The 21375-nt window shown below is 40.9% G+C and overlaps 1 protein-coding gene across 1 annotated transcript in view; it reads left to right on the top strand.

Moving 5' to 3' along the window:
- Positions 1-14138: 14138 nt before the first annotated feature.
- DBR1 (debranching enzyme 1) overlaps positions 14139-21375 on the top strand; it is a 47612-nt gene continuing 40375 nt past the window's right edge. Inside the window, exons 1-7 of the mRNA XM_086812345.1 lie at positions 14139-14465; positions 14600-14757; positions 15457-15578; positions 15842-16035; positions 16174-16353; positions 16444-16565; positions 16661-16818. Coding sequence (XP_086668471.1) covers positions 14343-14465; positions 14600-14757; positions 15457-15578; positions 15842-16035; positions 16174-16353; positions 16444-16565; positions 16661-16818 — 1057 coding nt within the window. The 5' untranslated portion in view covers positions 14139-14342. The remainder of the gene's footprint in view (positions 14466-14599; positions 14758-15456; positions 15579-15841; positions 16036-16173; positions 16354-16443; positions 16566-16660; positions 16819-21375) is intronic.

The following is a 21375-nucleotide window of genomic DNA, read 5'->3' as shown; positions in this document are numbered from 1 at the left end:
TTGGTTAGGTTTTGTCCCGGGTACCAAGGAAAAGAGTTCCAATGCCCCCTAGCCGGATGTTCATGCAAAAATAACACTAGTCACATCACTCACACACCCAATATGAAATTGCCTTTTCACAGATTCAACCAGTTTAAAACAATCCTTTAATAAAACCATAGTATCACTGATCACCATCTTCCAATTTATCCAGTTGATTCTTAATTTTTCCATCATTCCTTCATCAGAGTATCTATGGCATCATTGGCAACTAGGACGCTCACCACCTATCCACACAGGGGCCGTTTCCTAATCCCTAGCCCATAATACTTGGCAATATAATCTCTTATCAAGATGGACTCTCGTTGAAGATCAGCAAGATCAACCAACAGATCCATATAAAGAGCCATGGACTCATCCATTGAAGACCAGCAAGGTCAATCAACCAGATCCATGCCCGATTTCAGAAAACAACTCCTACTCTTGTTCCAATATCTTCCTCGACGCACGCGTGGGTATCCTAGGCGACCCAGAGCCCGAGCACCGTATGGTCAGCACCCTCTAGGATCCTTCGTCGCAGGTGACCTAGCGCTTCACTCATAGGCCGCTTCCTTGGCCCCTCATCCACCGTACCGGAAGCTCACCATTTTAATCGCACCGAGGCTGGTCAAGACCTCGGCCGACCTTGCTACGCGAGACGTCCTTCATTGACTCCCCGTCAGCAGTTGTAACTTTATCATCACGACTTTAATCACAAGATGGTCAAAATGCTCCCCCCAGCATTCTTGACATAAAACAATCATTTACAAACAGCATTTACAAACAGTTTACAATACAATTTCTATTTTAACTTTCATTTTTCCACATTATCCCTCATCAATCTACATTACTTATTCCATATTCCATTTATATGTATACTCATCCCATCACATCATTTCCATCTCATCACTTCAGATTCCCTCACATCACATATCGTATATTCACATCCATACATCCACATCTATATGCGTACATTCACATCTACATGTATACATCTACATCTCTATGCATACATCCACATCCACATTCACATTCACCTCCATACATCTACATCTACATGCATACATCCACCTCCACATTCACATCCACATCTATACATCTACATCTACATGCATACATCCACCTCTACATCCACATCTACATCTATACACCTACATCTACATGCATACATCCACATCTCCATTCACATCTACATCTATACATCTACATCTATATGCATCCATCCACCTCCACATCCACATCTACATCTATACATCTACATCTACATGCATACATCCATATCTCCATTCCCATCTACATCTATACATCTACATCTACATGCATCCATCCACCTCAACATCTACATCTACATCTACATGTATACATCCACATCTCCATTCACATCCACATCTACATCTACATCTATACATCTACATCTACATGTATACATCCACATCTCCGTTCACATCTACATCTATACATCTACATCTACATGCATACATCCATATCTCCATTCCCATCTACATCTATACATCTACATCTACATGCATCCATCCACTTCCACATCCACATCTACATCTATACATCTACATCTACATGTATACATCCACATCTCCATTCACATCTACATCTATACATCTACATCTACATGTATCCATCTACATCTCCATTTACATCCTCATCTACACATCTATTTCTACATGCATACATCCACATCTCCATGCATACATCCACCTCCACATTCACACTCACATCCATACCTCTACATCTACATGCAAACATCCATATCTCCATGCATAATAATATTCTTTTAATTAATCTAGGATGATAGTTTCTAGAATATGGTAGGAAGTCCTCTTTTTATGCTTTGAATGAAATTATTTTATGCGTAATTTCTATAAAAAATTTGCCATAGCTCTGCTACTATGACTGATAAATCTCAATTTTTTCTAAGGGATAAGGCTCATTATTAAAGAAATAATTAGAATGGTCTCTAATTGGATCATCAATCCATAATGGTCTCTAATTGGATCATTAAGAAAATAATTAGAATGGTCTCTAATTGGATCATTAAGAAAATAATTAGAATGGTCTCTAATTGGATCATCAATCCATAATGGATTGAATCATCAATATACATAAACTAAAAGCATAGAAAAAAGCCATTAATTTGGCCTCAAGCATAGCTTAATCTTGGATTAAGGAAAAGCCTTATGAAAAGCCTTATGGAAAAGCCTTATGAAAAGCCTTTTCCTTAATCTTGGATTAAGGAAAAGCCTTATGAAAAGCTTCATTTGGATTAAAAAGGGTCATGAGTATGACCATTTCTTAAGTGAGAGAGAGAGAAAACCATTAGAATTAAATATAAATAGAATTCTATATAATTCTTTACTATCATTACTTAATTAACTTCAATAGCATTTCAAAAACCATACCAATTAAGCTTCTCAAGCTTGAGAGGGGTTGAGAAGAGAGAATCATTGAGAAATTATAGAAAAGATCAAAATTCACTATACTTATCTTATAATTTGCTTGATTCTTTGATCACGGTAGAGGCCCCCAACCAATCAATTGGTTTAGTATGTTGATGGAGCCACCAATGGGGATTGAAGAAAGAGAGAAGTGTCAAAAACTAATGAATTATTAAAGAATTCATAGTTCTTGGCTTAGGTGGAGTAGAGTAACAATGCATAAGACACTATATCTTTTTCAACAAGGGAAGGCTTCTATTTATAGGAAAAATTGAGCTCCTAACCAAACAAACTGATTCTAGAATTTTCCAAGTCAGTTTGGTTGAATTTGGACTAGATTTGGACCTAGTTTGGTTACTTTTTGATTCGGTTTGGTTCTATTTTGATTTGGTTTGGTTCAAGAGAGATGAGAGATAAAAATATCACATTATTTTTGAGTTTAAAACTCATTCAAGCATGTGAAATATGCACCTCCTTTAAAGAATTCCCCTTCCTTACATATGTGTCAAAATTTTATTGCTCATAGTTTTTTACTAATAAACCTTGTATATTTTCAACTCTTCATCTTATGTGAAATATGCACCTTCTTTAAAGAACTCCCCTTCCTTACATATGTGTCAAAATTTTATTGCTCATAGTTTTTTACTAATAAACCTTGTACATTTTCAACTCTTCATCTTATGTGAAATATGCACCTTCTTTAAAGAACTCCCCTTCCTTACATATGTGTCAAAATTTTATTGCTCATAGTTTTTTACGAATAAACCTTGTACATTTTCAACTCTTCATCTTATGTGAAATATGCACCTTCTTTAAAGAACTCTCCTTCCTTACATATGTGTCAAAATTTTATTGTTCATAGTTTTTACTAATAAACCTTGTACATTTTCAACTCTTCATCTTATGTGAGCATTTACTCATTTTTGGGTATCTTCTTTTACAATTTGGATTTATCTCCTCCCTACACATGGATTGATGCTATTGGCCCATAGGAACCTTAATTGGACCATAATCCAAAAATTTCTGAAAATCTAGACCCTTAGACTAAGGTCCTTTATACCCATTTCTAATTAATTCCAACTGCACATTGGAAAATTCTTTTTGAATTTCTGTTTTAGGGGAACTTATTTTAATAAGATGAGATATTTTTCTATCCAAAAATATTCAAAATCTGAATATTCTCTCTCTAGAATATTTTCTCTCTCTAGGTTAAAACAGCCACAAACAAGATCTCTTATATTTCAGAAAAGGAATTGATTACAGGGGAATATGCTAGACATCAAAAAGGGGGTTGGGGGAGGAATCTTACATTCTACCCCACTTAAAAAATGCGAGATGTCCTCATCTCGCAAACTGGGATAATTTCGCAAGATGCACGAATATGAGACTTAGAGAAAAATTTTTAATCAAGATTAACCACCAAGAAAAGTCTTAAAGAAAGCAAGATAAGAACAAGATTTAAACTTTATTCATTCTCGGAACTTATACAGTAAAGATAGAAGAACTCTTTACACTTCCATAAGCCCGTCCATCATATGGTCACAAAAGTAGCACTCACAAGCTGCACAAGTATAGGGTAACTCATCTATAGGAATGATTCTGCTGGTTATTACCGCACCTATCTCAGTGGTATGAGGTGATCTAACAAAAGGACCTCTGAGAGGAAAGCCAAAAACGGGATAAAGGCATATCTTCTCATGAGAAAGAAAATACGCCAGTAAGAAGACCCGCTCAGAAAACCCAAGATGCCTTGATCTCATGACGCAGTAGTATCGGGGACCCAAACCCAAAGCTTCAATAACCATGGCCAAGCGGACATTGTTACGAAAGTGCTGCTGACCCCAGTGTGTTACCCTAATTATGTTTTGATAGGTCCGCCATTTGGTCTGCGCTACAGAAGTTCCTAGGTGAGGAAAAAGTGAGCGCTCATACTGTTCTATAAAGTCTTTCTTCACAGACTCTCTTGCGTCTTGAAGGTGAGAAATCATCATGGATAAAACTAGTTCTTGTTGCCAAGCCATGAAGGAGATTAAGAAAGAAAGGAGATCGATGGGAGTAAGATTACTGTGAGCGACAAGTAAAGTTACGACTTATATAAAGGAAGGAGCTAGCGTAACCTAGAAGCCAACGGTAACTTGCCACTGAAGTTTTACCGTCTTTCCATGATTTGAGTTTGACACATTTTTCTATAGAAGGCATTAAGAATTTTGAGATGAGGAGATAAAAGAAACTTGTAGGCTAAGTCACCTTCTTTCATTGAATTCAGATATAAGGTCACAATATCTGGGGGATAACTTCTTATACTCCCCAAGAGATAAAGAACTTCTTTTGGGCCGTACTCGAATGAAAACCAAAACCTTGGTATCCAAAACACCGATTCTCACTTCTGAACTGATTGTTCTAAATCTTTAAAACATGTGGGACTCTTGAGAAGTATTCTAGGGAAAGGGTCTTCCTTTTTTAAACAGAAACTTTCTTTTATTTTAGAGAGGGAATAATTATAAGATCAGAAAGGAAGATTCTTACTCCTGTATACTTCGAAGGTTGGGGAGGAATCTTACATTCTACCCCACTTAAAAAGTGCGAGATGTCCTCATCCAATTTTATTCTGGGGTTCCTTATATTCTGGTCAACCCAACAGAACACTGGGATAAATATCCCTTATATAGAACACTGGGATAAATATCCCTTATATAGAACTCATCATTAAATAACAATTCATTTAGATCATGTCATTCATATCTTTAACATGATAATGGTCCATTAGACCGAAAAGCTTCCTTCGGAACATTCCTCCACGGAAATTTCAGTCAAGCAAGTTCTCAATTTGACATCCCTTAACTTGATCTACCGGTCAAGTTATTAACAGTAGCAATCTAACAGCACAACCCACTAACCTCATAGTGATTTGCTGAATTCATTATCATCATTCTAGTTATGAATATCATCACAGGGACTCGTCCCATTCCCCCTCATTGTGGTTTCATTATATTTCAACTAATTTTTTAAAAATCAACATTTTTCAATCAGCATTTTCAATCAGAATCCAAATCAATTCATCAATTCTCAAACAGAATTAAAAATCATATCAATCACATTCGAAATCATCATCTAGATAGCATTAACGCTTATAATTTCAAGTCTTAGATTTACTCGTATATACTGTCAGTAAAGAGCTGCAGTATACTCTCGGTATATACGGGTAGTCACGGCCCTTGGAATTATAAGGTAAATACTATCATGTTTAGGCCTCAAGCAAGTCAGGGATTCTATATAATTGCGGTACTTCCATATGAAGAACCAATTACCAAATTATGAATTTCAGTTTGAATATCAAATTGTATGAATTATCTCACACAATTATAACCTTTTGTGTTTCTTGATAAATTTTTGACATATTTGTCTTCTCAGTTGATCTTTATTAACCAAATGCTCTGATACCAACTGTAGGATCCCTGTTCCCACCGAGCAACAGATTCGGGATACTAGCAGCGGAAGTAGCACTTCTCGCGCGGGACAGGGGTCCCACATTCGGGGCCTCACCCCGGATATCCAGATAAGAGACTAATCCGTCGGTTGTTCCAAAACCGAACCCGAAAAAACTTCCTTTGCCGGAAAGCACGGGCGATTCCACCAGGATAACTCTTTACTCTAACGTAGTCAAGATCATTTCTGATCGAGCTGATCCAATTACATCTATAAGATACTTGGTCAGATCAAGGGAGAAACTTGCACTTGGATCATTGGGATCAACGCCTTTTTCCCCCATTCAAGAGGCACAGCCGTTGATTCCTATCCATAGAACAGTTAATGTCCGGGATTTATTTTATCTATCGTAAAAACAAAAGTTTGAGTCTCGATTTACGGATCCATCAGTCCAGCCTTTAGCCAACCGCCCAACCACTGTCGTGATGGGATCCAATTAAGAATTTGGTTAGGTTTTGTCCCGGGTACCAAGGAAAAGAGTTCCAAGGCCCCCTAGCCGGATGTTCATGCAAAAATAAAACTAGTCACACCACTCACACACCCAATATGAAATTGCCTTTTCACAGATTCAACCAGTTTAAAACAATCCTTTAATAAAACCATAGTATCACTGATCACCATCTTCCAATTTATCCAGTTGATTCTTAATTTTTCCATCATTCCTTCATCAGAGTATCTATGGCATCATTGGCAACTAGGACGCTCACCACCTGTCCACACAGGGGCCGTTTCCTAATCCCTAGCCCATAATACTCGGCAATATAATCTCTTATCAAGATGGACTCTCGTGGAAGATCAGCAAGATCAACCAACAGATCCATATAAAGAGCCATGGACTCATCCATTGAAGACCAAGGAGGGTCAATCAACCAGATCCATGCTCGATTTCAGAAAACAACTCCTACTCTTGTTCCAATATCTTCCTCGACGCACGCGTGGGTATCCTAGGCGACCCAGAGCCCGAGCACCGTATGGTCAGCACCCTCTAGGATCCTTCGCAGGTGACCTAGCGCTTCACTCATAGGCCGCTTCCTTGGCCCCTCATCCACCGTACCGGAAGCTCACCATTTTAATCGCACCGAGGCTGGTCAAGACCTTGCTATGCGAGACGTCCTTCATTGACTCCCCGTCAGCAGTTGTAACTTTATCATCACGACTTTAATCACAAGATGGTCAAAATGCTCCCCCCAGCATTCTTGACATAAAACAATCATTTACAAACAGCATTTACAAATAGTTTACAATACAATTTCTATTTTAACTTTCATTTTTCCACATTATCCCTCATCAATCTACATTACTTATTCCATATTCCATTTATATGTATACTCATCCCATCACATCATTTCCATCTCATCACTTCAGATTCCCTCACATCACATATCGTATATTCACATCCATACATCCACATCTATATGCGTACATTCACATCTACATGCATACATCTATATCTCTATGCATACATCCACATCCACATTCACATTCACCTCCATACATCTACATCTACATGCATACATCCACCTCCACATTCACATCCACATCTATACATCTACATCTACATGCATACATCCACCTCTACATCCACATCTACATCTATACACCTACATCTACATGCATACATCCACATCTCCATTCACATCTACATCTATACATCCTACATCTACATGCATCCATCCACCTCCACATCCACATCTACATCTATACATCTACATCTACATGCATACATCCATATCTCCATTCCCATCTACATCTATACATCTACATCTACATGCATCCATCCACCTCCACATCCACATCTACATCTATACATCTACATCTACATGTATACATCCACATCTCCATTCACATCTACATCTATACATCTACATCTATATGCATACATCCATATCTCCATTCCCATCTACATCTATACATCTACATCTACATGCATCCATCCACTTTCACATCCACATCTACATCTATACATCTACATCTACATGCATCCATCCACTTCCACATCCACATCTACATCTATACATCTACATCTACATGTATACATCCACATCTCCATTCACATCTACATCTATACATCTACATCTACATGTATCCATCCACATCTCTATTTACATCCTCATCTACACATCTATTTCTACATGCATACATCCACATCTCCATGCATACATCCACCTCCACATTCACACTCACATCCATACCTCTACATCTACATGCAAACATCCATATCTCCATGCATAATAATATTCTTTTAATTAATCTAGGATGATAGTTTCTAGAATATGGTAGAAAGTCCTCTTTTTATGCTTTGAATGAAATTATTTTATGCGTAATTTCTATAAAAATTTTGCCATAGCTCCGCTACTATGACTGATAAATCTCAATTTTTTCTAAGGGATAAGGCTCATTATTAAAGAAATAATTAGAATGGTCTCTAATTGGATCATCAATCCATAATGGTCTCTAATTGGATCATTAAGAAAATAATTAGAATGGTCTCTAATTGGATCATCAATCCATAATGGATTGAATCATCAATATACATAAACTAAAAGCATAGAAAAAAGCCATTAATTTGGCCTCAAGCATAGCTTAATCTTGGATTAAGGAAAAGCCTTATAAAAAGCTTCATTTGGATTAAAAAGGGTCATGAGTATGACCATTTCTTAAGTGAGAGAGAGAGAAAACCATTAGAATTAAATATAAATAGAATTCTATATAATTCTTTACTATCATTACTTAATTAACTTTAATAGCATTTCAAAAACCATACCAATTAAGCTTCTCAAGCTTGAGAGGGGTTGAGAAGAGAGAATCATTGAGAAATTATAGAAAAGATCAAAATTCACTATACTTATCTTATAATTTACTTGATTCTTTGATCACGGTAGAGGCCCCCAACCAATCAATTGGTTTAGTATGTTGATGGAGCCACCAATGGGGATTGAAGAAAGAGAGAAGTGTCAAAAACTAATGAATTATTAAAGAATTCATAGTTCTTGGCTTAGGTGGAGTAGAGTAACAATGCATAAGACACTATATCTTTTTCAACAAGGGAAGGCTTCTATTTATAGGAAAAATTGAGCTCCTAACCAAACAAACTGATTCTAGAATTTTCCAAGTCAGTTTGGTTGAATTTGGACTAGATTTGGACCTAGTTTGGTTACTTTTTGATTCGGTTTGGTTCTATTTTGATTTGGTTTGGTTCAAGAGAGATGAGAGATAAAAATATCACATTATTTTTGAGTTTAAAACTCATTCAAGCATGTGAAATATGCACCTCCTTTAAAGAATTCCCCTTCCTTACATATGTGTCAAAATTTTATTGCTCATAGTTTTTTACTAATAAACCTTGTACATTTTCAACTCTTCATCTTATGTGAAATATGCACCTTCTTTAAAGAACTCCCCTTCCTTACATATGTGTCAAAATTTTATTGCTCATAGTTTTTTACTAATAAACCTTGTACATTTTCAACTCTTCATCTTATGTGAAATATGCACCTTCTTTAAAGAACTCCCCTTCCTTACATATGTGTCAAAATTTTATTGCTCATAGTTTTTTACGAATAAACCTTGTACATTTTCAACTCTTCATCTTATGTGAAATATGCACCTTCTTTAAAGAACTCTCCTTCCTTACATGTGTGTCAAAATTTTATTGTTCATAGTTTTTACTAATAAACCTTGTACATTTTCAACTCTTCATCTTATGTGAGCATTTACTCATTTTTGGGTATCTTCTTTTACAATTTGGATTTATCTCCTCCCTACACATGGATTGATGCTATTGGCCCATAGGAACCTTAATTGGACCATAATCCAAAATTTTTTGAAAATCTAGACCCTTAGACTAAGGTCCTTTATACCCATTTCTAATTAATTCCAACTGCACATTGGAAAATTCTTTTTGAATTTCTGTTTTAGGGGAACTTATTTTAATAAGATGAGATATTTTTCTATCCAAAAATATTCAAAATCTGAATATTCTCTCTCTAGAATATTTTCTCTCTCTAAGTTAAAAGCCACAAACAAGATCTCTTATATTTTCTCTCTCTAGGTTAAAACAGCCACAAACAAGATCTCTTATATTTCAGAAAAGGAATTGATTACAGGGGAATATGCTAGACATCATAAGAGGCATGCGGAAAACCTGAACGAGTACAACTAGATATAGGTGCATCAATTTTACTATCACGCAAGGTTTGCACCAGCCATTTAGGCATACCTCTAGCCTGCTCATTTTCAGCCCTATTCTCAGAAATTACATCCTGTAAATCTGCATTAGAAATAGGCTGATCTATGATGTCGTTTGAAATCTGTATAGGCTGAATATTTGCCTCATTAGGACTTACATTTAAATTCCCACCTGTAAACAGAGGCAATAATGTATCAAATACATCCCGTGAGCTCACACTTGTCTCTTTGGTACATGATAACAAAGGCTGCACAGCATCTTCCACAAAAACAACATCTCGACTAATCAAGATACGCTTTGACTGCGGATGATACAATCTGTAACCCTTACTCTCAGCACTGTAACCAACAAAAATGCATTTGACAGCCTTATCATCCAATTTTCTACATTGTTGCACAGGCACTAAAGCATAGACCAAGCAACCAAAGACACGTAAGTGACCAATAGAAGGCTTCCTACCATGCCAAGCTTCGTATGGAGTAATAGACTGCAAGGCCTTAGTGGGACACCTGTTGAGTACATATGCAGCACACATGACAGCCTCAAGCCAAAACGCATGTGGCAAACCTCGGCTCTTGACCATACATCGTGCCATCTCCATAAGTGACCTGTTTTTTCTCTCAGCAACACCATTTTGCTGAGGGGCATACGGCACTGTACATTGGTGTTTTATTCCACGACTAGCCAGAAATGCATCAAACTCTTTAGACAAGTACTCCCCCCCTCGATCAGAACGGAGGGTGCCCACAGTACAATTGGATACATTTTCAACCATAAGAAAAAACTGTTTGAAGCACAAAAACACTTCGGACTTTGACTTTAGTGGATATACCCATGCATGCCTCGAGTAATCATCAATGAAAGTCACGAAGTACAAGTGTCCAAATGACGGAGTTTGCATAGGCCCACATACATCACTATGTACAAGTTGCAATTTGCGAGTGGCCCGCACAGAACCATCCTTTGGAAACGCAGAACGCTGCATTTTGCCCAAAATACAGCCTTCACAAACATGTTTCAATGGTGCCTCAAGAGGGGGCAATGAAGCAACCATATCAAATTTCTGCAAACGTAGCAAACTAGCAAAGTTCAGATGACCAAAACGAGCATGCCATAGTTTTGCATCTGAAATTGCCTTTTCATCAGAAACTGCATTTGCTGAATCTTCCACACACTTGTCATAAGAATTGAGCCTATACAGCCCACGAAACAAGGTGCCAGATGCAATAATCGTATCACCAGAAGTCAAATCATGAACAGTACATCTGTCATCCACAAATTTGACTACAAATCCAAGTCTAGCAAGCGCAGAGACAGACAATAGATTCTTCTTTATCCCTGGCACATACAAAGCATCTGAAAGTGTGAAAGCACTGCCATTTGCAGCAGTAAGCATTATTTTACCAACGCCCTTCACTGGGTAAGAAGCATTATTGGCACATGTGACAGTATTCCCATTAGAGACAGCCTCAAGACAAGTGAACATATCACGATGCGAGGTAATGTGCTTTGTAGCACCACTATCAAAATACCATACATTAGAGTCAACAGAAACTACCAAACATGCATCATGTACAGATGGGTCATACTGGCAATACACGCTAAACGCCCATTCTGTATCCTGCACAACATTTGCAGAATCTGCATTTGTAGAAGCATCCGCTATTGTGGCTGCATTTGACTCTTTCTTCTTTGCCTCTTTAGCCTTTAGCTTAGGGCAATTCTTAATGACATGATCATTTGCCTTACAATAGTTGCACCTGGTCTTTTTCTTGCCTTTATCAAGAGCCTTCTTAGACTTATTGTTGCTACCTGTGGAAGGAGAAGAAGTTGCAGACCTACTAATAGGAGAAGAAATAGTGGAAGGGGCTGCCTTACCACTTCTTCTCTGCTACTGGGCAGCAATAAATGCTTGATCAACTGCACGCTGCCTGGCCCTATTTTGCCTGGACTGTGCTTCTTGCAAGAGCTTGTTGACTAAAGTATCATACTTGACAGCATCAGGTCTGTCCTCATTAAGAAGTCTCCATGTGGAAGCAAAAGTCTGATATGTCTCAGGTAAAGCATCAAGAACAGTCAGCACAATAGAATAATCAAGAATAATCTCACCTGCAGAAATCAACTGTTCTTTGAGATCTTTAATCTCAGCAAGAAAAACATTCATGTCATCATCTTCTTGCATAATCTTCAATTCTAGCTCTTTACGCAGGTAAGCGATTTTTGCCTCGTTACGACCTGCATACAAACCAGCTAGAATATCCCAAGCCTGTTTTGCTGTTTTAGCTGAACGAATATGTGGGGTGATGTTACGTTTGACAGAAAGTGCAATCAAGGCATGAGCCTGCGCATCTTTACCATCCCAACGAGCTTGTTTAGCAGTGGGTAAAACAGCAGCAACAGTAGAGCTGCTAGAACCTGCAACATCCTCAACAGATCTTACATCCACAGAACCTGGACGTACATCCATACCTTGCACAATGTTCCACACTCCTTTTGCAACCAAAACATGCTGCATCATATATGCCCAAAGTGGGTAGTTGCTGTCTCCATCCAATTTGTCATCAGCAGATAACATGCGAAATATATCATTGTTGTTATCAGTCATGGCCACTGATTGAAACTGATGCAAAAGCTACTTGTAATGAAGCAAAGACTGAACAGAAAACAACTCGTTCTATGTAGCACGGTCCACAATAGAGTACGTATGCCTGTTTTGCAGAAAACTGCACTGTCGAAATTTCGGCAGAAAATGACGAAAACACTTGTAGAGAACTTAAAATGCAAAAACGGAGCCCGAAATGACCTCAGATGCGATTTCTGAGAACGCAGAGCCCTATGGGTCAATTTGCAGAGTATAGGGACTTGGAAGCGCTCGTGAAAGCTCACCTCAATCGGAGAACGTGAGTCGGAGGGTGCTGGCGGCGTAGCCCTGGGAGCCAATGCCTGCTCTGATACCAATTGTTGGAATTAGGGTTGCAGGAAAGCACACAAAGCTTGGAGAAGAAGGAGCAAGAATGCACACAACATGAAGTATTAGATTGTGTCAATGTACAAAAGATAAGTTAGCCCTAGAAGGATGGGCGTATATACAAGCCGGGGGAAAAAACCTCCCAAAGAGGAAAAAAGTGCCCCGGCGGTCCTAAGTGTGTTCACACACATTACTGCCTATATATATATATGGCAACATCCATGAAGCTTGCATTTGCCCCATAGCCATCAATAAATCATAGGGGATAAACACTATCAATTCTAGGGTTATACTGTGACACATGTATTCAGCCATGGACAATTATATGTGGCTTTCTCATGAGTGAGATCATCAAATGTTGTAAGAGTATTTATTTTAAACATTGCCTTTGAAACTGACATGAGTACTTTTGGCATTGTTTACACCACGAATATGGTGTTCAAGGAGGTATGGTAATTGGCTTCGAGATAAATGTAGAGGTAATTTGGTAAGTTTATTTTTTGGCTTTGAAAGGTAATTTTTTTGGTCGTTTACTTAATTGTTTGTGTGATACAAATTAATCATTTCCTCTATGCTTACTTTAAAAAAAAAGTTTTTTTTAGCTCTACATAGACATTGATACATGTGTGCTTCATACGATTAGAATGAGGAGTTATTTTGCATTGACTTTTTGACTCCTTTTGTATTTCTCATTGACTCCTCTACTCGGATGGAAGGTACACAATTGTAAATATATTAAGGGTGTTGCTTATGTGTCTTCAGTAAAACACTATAAAAGTACTAAGGGTGTTGCTTATGTATCTGCAGTAATACACTAAAGTCCTTTACCTAAGAAATTATGGAGATTGCTTTCTACTATGGAGAGGTCCTATCCCTACTCAGTTATTGGTTGAGCTCTTGGACATGGCGAAATTTGCAAGTGAAGGAGATAGTGTTCTCTGGTACATGCATGAGTATAAGGGATAGTGTTATTATAACAAGTACACTTTTGATGTATCTATATGTGTATTTTGACATTTTTGGACGTGATCCTTGCTAGTCTTGAGTGAATGTTTTGTTTTAGCTCGATGGGGTTGTAGGCTCTAAGAGTCCATTTTGTATCGATGTGTTCTATGGGAGGATTTCTTTTCAGAAACTTTAAAGTTGCTAGGTGTAAGCCTTTCCAAGTAGGTCAGAAAACAGTGTTACACATATTCATTTGTCACAAGAACGAGGGCTTCGAGTACACAGGATGAGGATTGCAGTGGAAGGCTGTGCGCATGGCGACCTTGAGAATATCTACGGCACTCTGCAGCACCTCGAACACATGGAGAGCATCAAGATCGATCTCCTCATCTGCTGCGGGGACTTCCAGGTCTACGCTTAGGCTCAACACTTATGCTAACCCTAAGTCTGTGCAGAATCTATAGAAAACCCTAGCACTAAGTCTGTGCAGAATATGCAGTTCCAGACGGGGAAGAAACTGTGTTTTTTTTTTCTCCCAAACAGGCTGTCCGCAACGAGGATGATCTACGCTCGATGGCTTGCCCCGAGAAATACAAATCCATGAATAGCTTCTGGAAGTACTATTCAGGCGAAGAAACAGCTCCATATCCCACCATATTCGCTGGGGGTAACCACGAGGCATCAAATTACTTATGGGAGCTGTGAGTTTCCTGTTCAATATGTGTATATGCCAATGTACTTTCCCTCACAGTGTATGCACATGCATACATGCCAATATGTATACACATAACATGTACCCGTGTCAGGTACTGCACATGCACAAATAGACATATACACACATATTACATATGTACATATACACGTTTATGCACATGTAGACATGTATGCATCTGCACATACACCCTCACACTTTTTTTGGGGTAAAAAGCACATACTCACTCCCTCTCTCTCTCTCTCTCTCTCTGTCTCACACACACACACACACACACACACACACACACACACACACACGCGCGCGCGCGCACCCACCCATCATACATGTGCTTCCATATATCAGAATACACATACAAGTACATCTGCATATACATGTACACATACATGCAAACACTTGTATAGATGTACATGTTCATATAAATACAAAAACACATTTATGTTACACATCCTACTAAAAATGATTGCACTGAAGATTCACATTTTCTCAACAAAATTTGCTTGGTTTTTGGTTGATGTGACTAAATGGTCTATAAATCCCTGGTTCCTCAAATTTGTTAGTATGAAGTCTTAAGGTCAAGATGAAAAATCAGATGCAGGTCCATGGTTTTGTACCTATTATTTTTTACATAAAACATGGGTCCAGAGTTGCTCAAATTTCTTAAAGTGCCTTGGGGTGTCTAGGTCAGCTACTACGGCGGCTGGGCTGCTCCTCAAATCTACTTTCTTGGATATGCTGGAGTTATCCGCTTTGGAGGACTGCGTATAGGTGGACTGTCAGGCATTTTCAAGCCTCAAGACTACCGTGCAGGCAAGCTAACAAATACTGTTTTTCTGCATTTGAAAGGTTCAAGGCACTGTAAGGCACTTTCTGTATATCAATTGGTGTGCATCAGAGGTCACTCTTTATTAGTATCTTTGATATGGCAATCGAATTGGCACATGTGGTCGGTTACTTTAGTATCATCCATAGATGAGTTACGAAACGATCATGCAGATGCTCTCATGGAACATTTTATACTCTTTTGATTGGTAAATAATTTGAAATTTACGATTTGAAGTACTTTCCTACAGGTCACTATGAGCGTCCCCCATACAATGAAAATGATATGCGGTCAGTATATCATGTACGAGAATATGATGTGTTCAAGCTTTTGCAAGTAGAAGATCCACTGGACATTTTTATCTCGCATGATTGGCCAAGGGGCATCGCAAAGTTTGGGGATGTTGGGGGCTTACTTCGTCACAAACCCTTTCTTGAGAAGCAGGTACGGTTTCATTGTGCAAGTCAAATTCCATATAAGATGTTGGACTACATCAAGAGGCTGTCCTTGAAGCAAGGGTGTAACCAAGCAACCACCTGCAGTCCAGACTTCCACTGCCTTTTTACTGTTTCTTTCTTCCAGGTCATGAATGGCACATTGGGGAGCAAGCCTGGAGAGTTGCTGCTGCAGAAACTGAAACCATCTTACTGGTTTGCAGCCCACCTCCATACCAAGTTTGCAGCACTCGTTCAACACAATGGAGGCGAGATTACAAAGTTTCTTGCATTAGACAAGTGTCTCCCTAACCGTAATTTTCTACAGGTGGCACATATTCTTCCATTCAAGTGTGGGGCTTTCAACATGTTATTCTGCACACCAAGTATTTTTGACGGTTAAAGTATTGTGTAGCAGGTAATCGAGGTTTCTGTAGATGACAGCACACCTGAATTCAGATATGATGAGGAGTGGCTTGCTATTACCCGGGCATGCAATCCATTTTTTCCATTGAGCCTCAAATGTGCTGAGTTACCAAGGTGGGCATGGTAACTTTGCCAACTAGAAATTGAATGACGCTGACTGTAAGAGTGTGTCCGATACAAATTCTTTTATCTTCTGTTTTGCATGTAAGGTCGGAAGGTCTGGAGCTAAGGAGACATCGAGAATGGGTAAAGAAAGGATTACTTGAGAGAGGTGCGGCTGTTCCTACTGATTTTCAAACAACAGTCTCCCCCTACAATCCTAGAGAAGTTAAGCAGTCTTGGACAAACTCCTCATTACCACCTACAGGTGAGTCTCTTTATGCTCTGAAGAGTTTCTAAGGTGTTGGCTTTACGCTTTGAAGAGTTCTATCCTTGTTTGGATTGTTGCAAGTTGTGATACACCTACCCCTACAGAGCTAAACAATTGTTTTGACCGGTTTTGGGTGCGTTTTGGGCGGTTAGCACAGCTCTACATAGGTGCCTAGGTGTTGATCGGCTGGGCCAGGCAGTGGACAGGAGATGGGCGGCCAGTGTGTAGTCAAAGACATTCAGTGTCCAGAGTGCGGACGAGGCCACATTTGCGATGCTTTTTTCTATGGCGCAAGATGCAGCATGCCTCATGGATGATGTTAGGGATTCTCGTGACAGAATCCTTCCAAGAATTCTTAAACGCAGGACAATCACAAGATAAATCCAGATTAGGGTTCCTTAGGTTAGTTCTGTCAGAATACGCAGCGGAGATGATGACCAGATCTGGGAACACAAGAGCAAAAAAGGCAGGCAGGAAAACAGCACAAGAGAGAGACAGATGTAGACGTGTAACTCTGCTCTGATATACACAAGAAGATCCCGAATATGATACAATAGTGGCAAGGGGGCTGGGGGCCTATTTATATGCCCCCACAGCAGCAGTCGGCCTGCTGTAGGCAGCCGACTAGCCCTGAGAACTCCACGACCAGCATAAACTCCAGTCGGCCAGATCATCAGCAGTCAGCCAGCTCTGGCATGAAGTCGTGGACCACGGCCAGCAAATGGGCTGCCTCCCAAGCCACAAAAAATGGGAAAAATAGGGGAAAAATGCGGGGAGTGAGGAAAAATGATAAAACACCTCATACGGGCGGGCACACCCACAACGAAGGCCCTGGTGTATAAATCTAGATAGGAGATGACTTCTAACACCCCCTCTCAGCTCCTGGCTGTGTAACCAACCACAGGGAGCTGGGGTGCCGCCTGAGCAAATCCTGAGAGAGCGACTTCGTGAAGAGGTCCATTGTACTGTCCTCCGTCGAATAGAACTCTAGCAAGATGTCATCAGCAACGATCTGTTCACGAACAAAGTACCTCTGGATGACCATGGGTTCCTCCAGTGGAAGCCCAATCCTGCAATGCAACCTCTGCAACCTCACCACCTCACAAACAGCATCACAAACAGCCCGGTACTTTGCCTCTGTTCTCGACAAGGCAAAAGATGACTGTCTCCAACTGCTCCAAAAACCTGCTCCTGGGCTTGAAGTAGAGCTCCTCATGTCATTATCTCCTCCCCAAACTGAGTCACTCCAAGTGTGGAGTCGGACTCCATCCAACAAACCCCCTCCTGTGTACAAGAGTCCCTAATCCTTCGCATGCCGCGGAAACCACAGGAAACGCAATCCTGCCTCCCAAAGAGTCATCCGCAACCACGAGCTCAACTGCCTCATCAGGAAGCTCCCGTCCAATCTGGTGTCCATCAACCAGATCAATGAACCATACAGCTTCTGAGTCACAGAGACATCATACTGCTCACAAGGATCAACACTTGTTACGGTGCACAAACAAGTCCTGGAAACCTGCTGAAGACCACGCAAGGCCTTCTGAAACCTGTCAAACACCCCCCTCTGAATCTGGAACCACAAAGCCTGGAGAAACCACCTCCTTCTGCAAGTAATCACTTGCTACCTGCTTGGCTTTCCGAAAGGTCCCCGTGGAAAGAACATCCTCATCTACTAGAGGTTCTATGTCCCGAAAACTACGAGACATCAGAGCATAAGTGACCTGTTCAGCTTCCTCTGACTGTCGAACACAAGAACTACCAACATCAGTACTGGAAAGTTGCTGCCAACTGCTGCCAACTGCTGCCATCTACTGGCAAGCTATCCACCACCTGGTCTCGGAGAGCCCGCACTGGCAGCGTATCCACACTTAAGTGGCCATTACCAGACTGCCACTCATCACAAACCTGAGGACCTGGGAGAGAGAGTGCTGAAAGCCTGTAGACTCCATTCTCCACTCTGCCTTCCCAAACCACCTGGCCTGTTGCTTTGTCCCAGAGAGCAACAAAATGCTCATCAAACTCCATCCATACGCCAGTCTTGCAGACCTGATGCACTGACAACAGATGAAAACCAAGTGTCGGAACATACAACACCTTGGAGGAATGCTTCCCCCCTCTGCCATCGGGATCTATCTCCATCCTGCCCTCACTGTGAACTGGGATGTATCACCAGTAAGAATATGACCAGAAAGCATGCAGAGATCCTGGAAACCGGAACGGGAAGGAGTCATGTGCCTAGAAGCACCACTATCGAGAATCCACTCCCGAGTATCCGTTGCGGAGAGTCCTCCAATCTCCCCCTTGCCTGAAGAAAAGGAAACATCGGTGTCCATCACCTCCAGGTGCACAAAAGCCAGAGTCTTCATGATTGCTGCTGAGGAATCTTCATCCTTCTCGGTCTTCCGCTTGGGACACTGCCTCCAGTAGTGGCCTTTCTCGCCACAATCATTACAGGTCCTCTCTGCCTTTAGTTTCTCGCGGTCAGTAATGGACTTCTTCTCAGAAGACTTCTCCGACGAAGCCTTCCCTTTGCCCGTGTTACGGCCTTTCGACCGTTGGCCAGTTAAGGCCTCCGAACCTCCACCCTGAGGAGGGTTCGTGAATCGTTCCTCCTGGTCTAGGACCATGGGCACAAGCTCCTCCCACGTGATGGTGCTGAGCCTGCCACTAGTAATCAAAGACGAGTAAAATGCTGAGTACGAAGAGGAGTGCGACAGCAACGTTATGGCCATGTCCTCTGACGATATCTCCTTCCTAGCCTGAAGAACTTCCTGCTGAAGAGCCTGCAGCTTGTTAATATGCTCCCGCATTGTCGCCGACTTTGCAGGGCTCATAACCCGCATCTGTACTTCCAAGGAAATCCTCTTCATGGGCGATACCCTGTTGTACAGAGAAGCCAAATGCTGCCATATACCTCTGGCCAGCGTCATATGCTTTACATGATTGATTACCTGTGGTGTGCAGTTGAGAAAGATAAACGAACGGACCCTGGCGTTGACACGATCCCACATGTGTGTCTGAGCCTCCCGGTCCTTTCGGATCGACGGTAACTCCCCTTCCTCAACTTCCGGCCATGGAACCCCAACAACGACGAAATCAGCGAGGTCGTAAGACTCCAGAACAGATTCCATCATAACCTTCCATATGCCGTAGTTGTTCCCGTCCAGCTGACGGTCCACCGGGAACGTGGGGAGCGTCGGGATCTTCACATGCCTCTCGGCCATCTCATACAGAACTGCCATTGCGGGGAGTAACCTGAAAGGTTGGGTGGGTGGGAAAAAGAAAATCTGAAAATCTGCAAGTGGCTGTCCTGCAAATCAGCCCGCCTTCCTCTTGCTTCTCCTCTTCCCGATCAGCCCAAAACAGTCCACCAATCAGCCACAAAACAGTCCCCCTCTTGCTCACACAAATCCCAAGAACTATCTAGAGCCTAGGGCTCTGATACCATGTCAGAATACGCAGCGGAGATGATGACCAGATCTGGGAACACGAGCAAAAAACGCAGGCAGAAAAACAGCACAAGAGAGACAGATGTAGACGTGTAACTCTGCTCTGATATACACAAGAAATCCCGAATATGATACAATAGTGGCAAGGGGGCTGGGGGCCTATTTATATGCCCCCACAGTAGCAATCGGCCTGCTGTAGGCAGCCGATTGGCCCTGAGAACTCCACGACCAGCATAAACTCCAGCTGGCCAGATCATCAGCAGTCGGCTAGCTCTGGCATGAAGTCGTGGACCAGTTCAGGAGTCGGCCAGCAAATGGGCTGCCTCCCAAGCCACAAAAAATGGGAAAAATAGGGGAAAAATGCGGGGAGTGAGGAAAAATGATAAAACACCTCATATGGGCGGGCACACCCACAACAAAGGCCCTGGTGTATAAATCTAGACAGGAGATGACTTCTAACAAGTTCATGACCCAACCATAGTAACAAGTTCATGACCCAACCATAGATCCCCTTTAACATCATACAAACTAACATCAGTCACCCCATGCGTCCCATTATCCATACCACCAAGACTTGCCCTAAGGGGCCATGGGTGGACTGTCTGTCTCAAAGATGGACAATTGGGAGTGGATTGCATTACGGACATACCATCTTGTCATAAAACAATACAATAATCTACTCTATAGGCTCATCCAACTTATATAGTCACTTGTAACTTATAATTTATAAATAGCTATAACTTAAGAGATTATTAACTTGTGAGTGTTAACAGCTATAATCACTCTGCTTTCTAAACTTTTGGGTCTCTGGATGGAGAAGCTGATATGGACCACCTGGCATAATGAGGGGGATCTATAGGACGCGAGATTAAGTGAGGGATCTGGCAAGCTGCACTAGAGAAGGGGTGGATGTTCAAGGGGAATAGAAGTGTGTAGAAACCCGCACAGTGAATGTTGACGGAGGTGCTTGGGGGTAACATCCAATTTTGGTTAAAGAGTAAGTGGCATACTGGTATGGCTAATCCCACACAAAGGAATTGCTGCAGAATATAGGTGTGGTGACTCAAGGTCCTCCGGGATAGTAGAAACTTTGAAAATCCACTGT

This window comes from Cibotium barometz, chromosome 18, assembly GCF_041138505.1.
Source record: "Cibotium barometz isolate CiBa-2024 chromosome 18, ASM4113850v1, whole genome shotgun sequence".
NCBI lineage: Eukaryota > Viridiplantae > Streptophyta > Polypodiopsida > Cyatheales > Cibotiaceae > Cibotium > Cibotium barometz.
The sequence above is the reverse complement of the archived record's forward strand: the minus strand, read 5'-3'. Positions and strand labels throughout refer to the sequence as shown.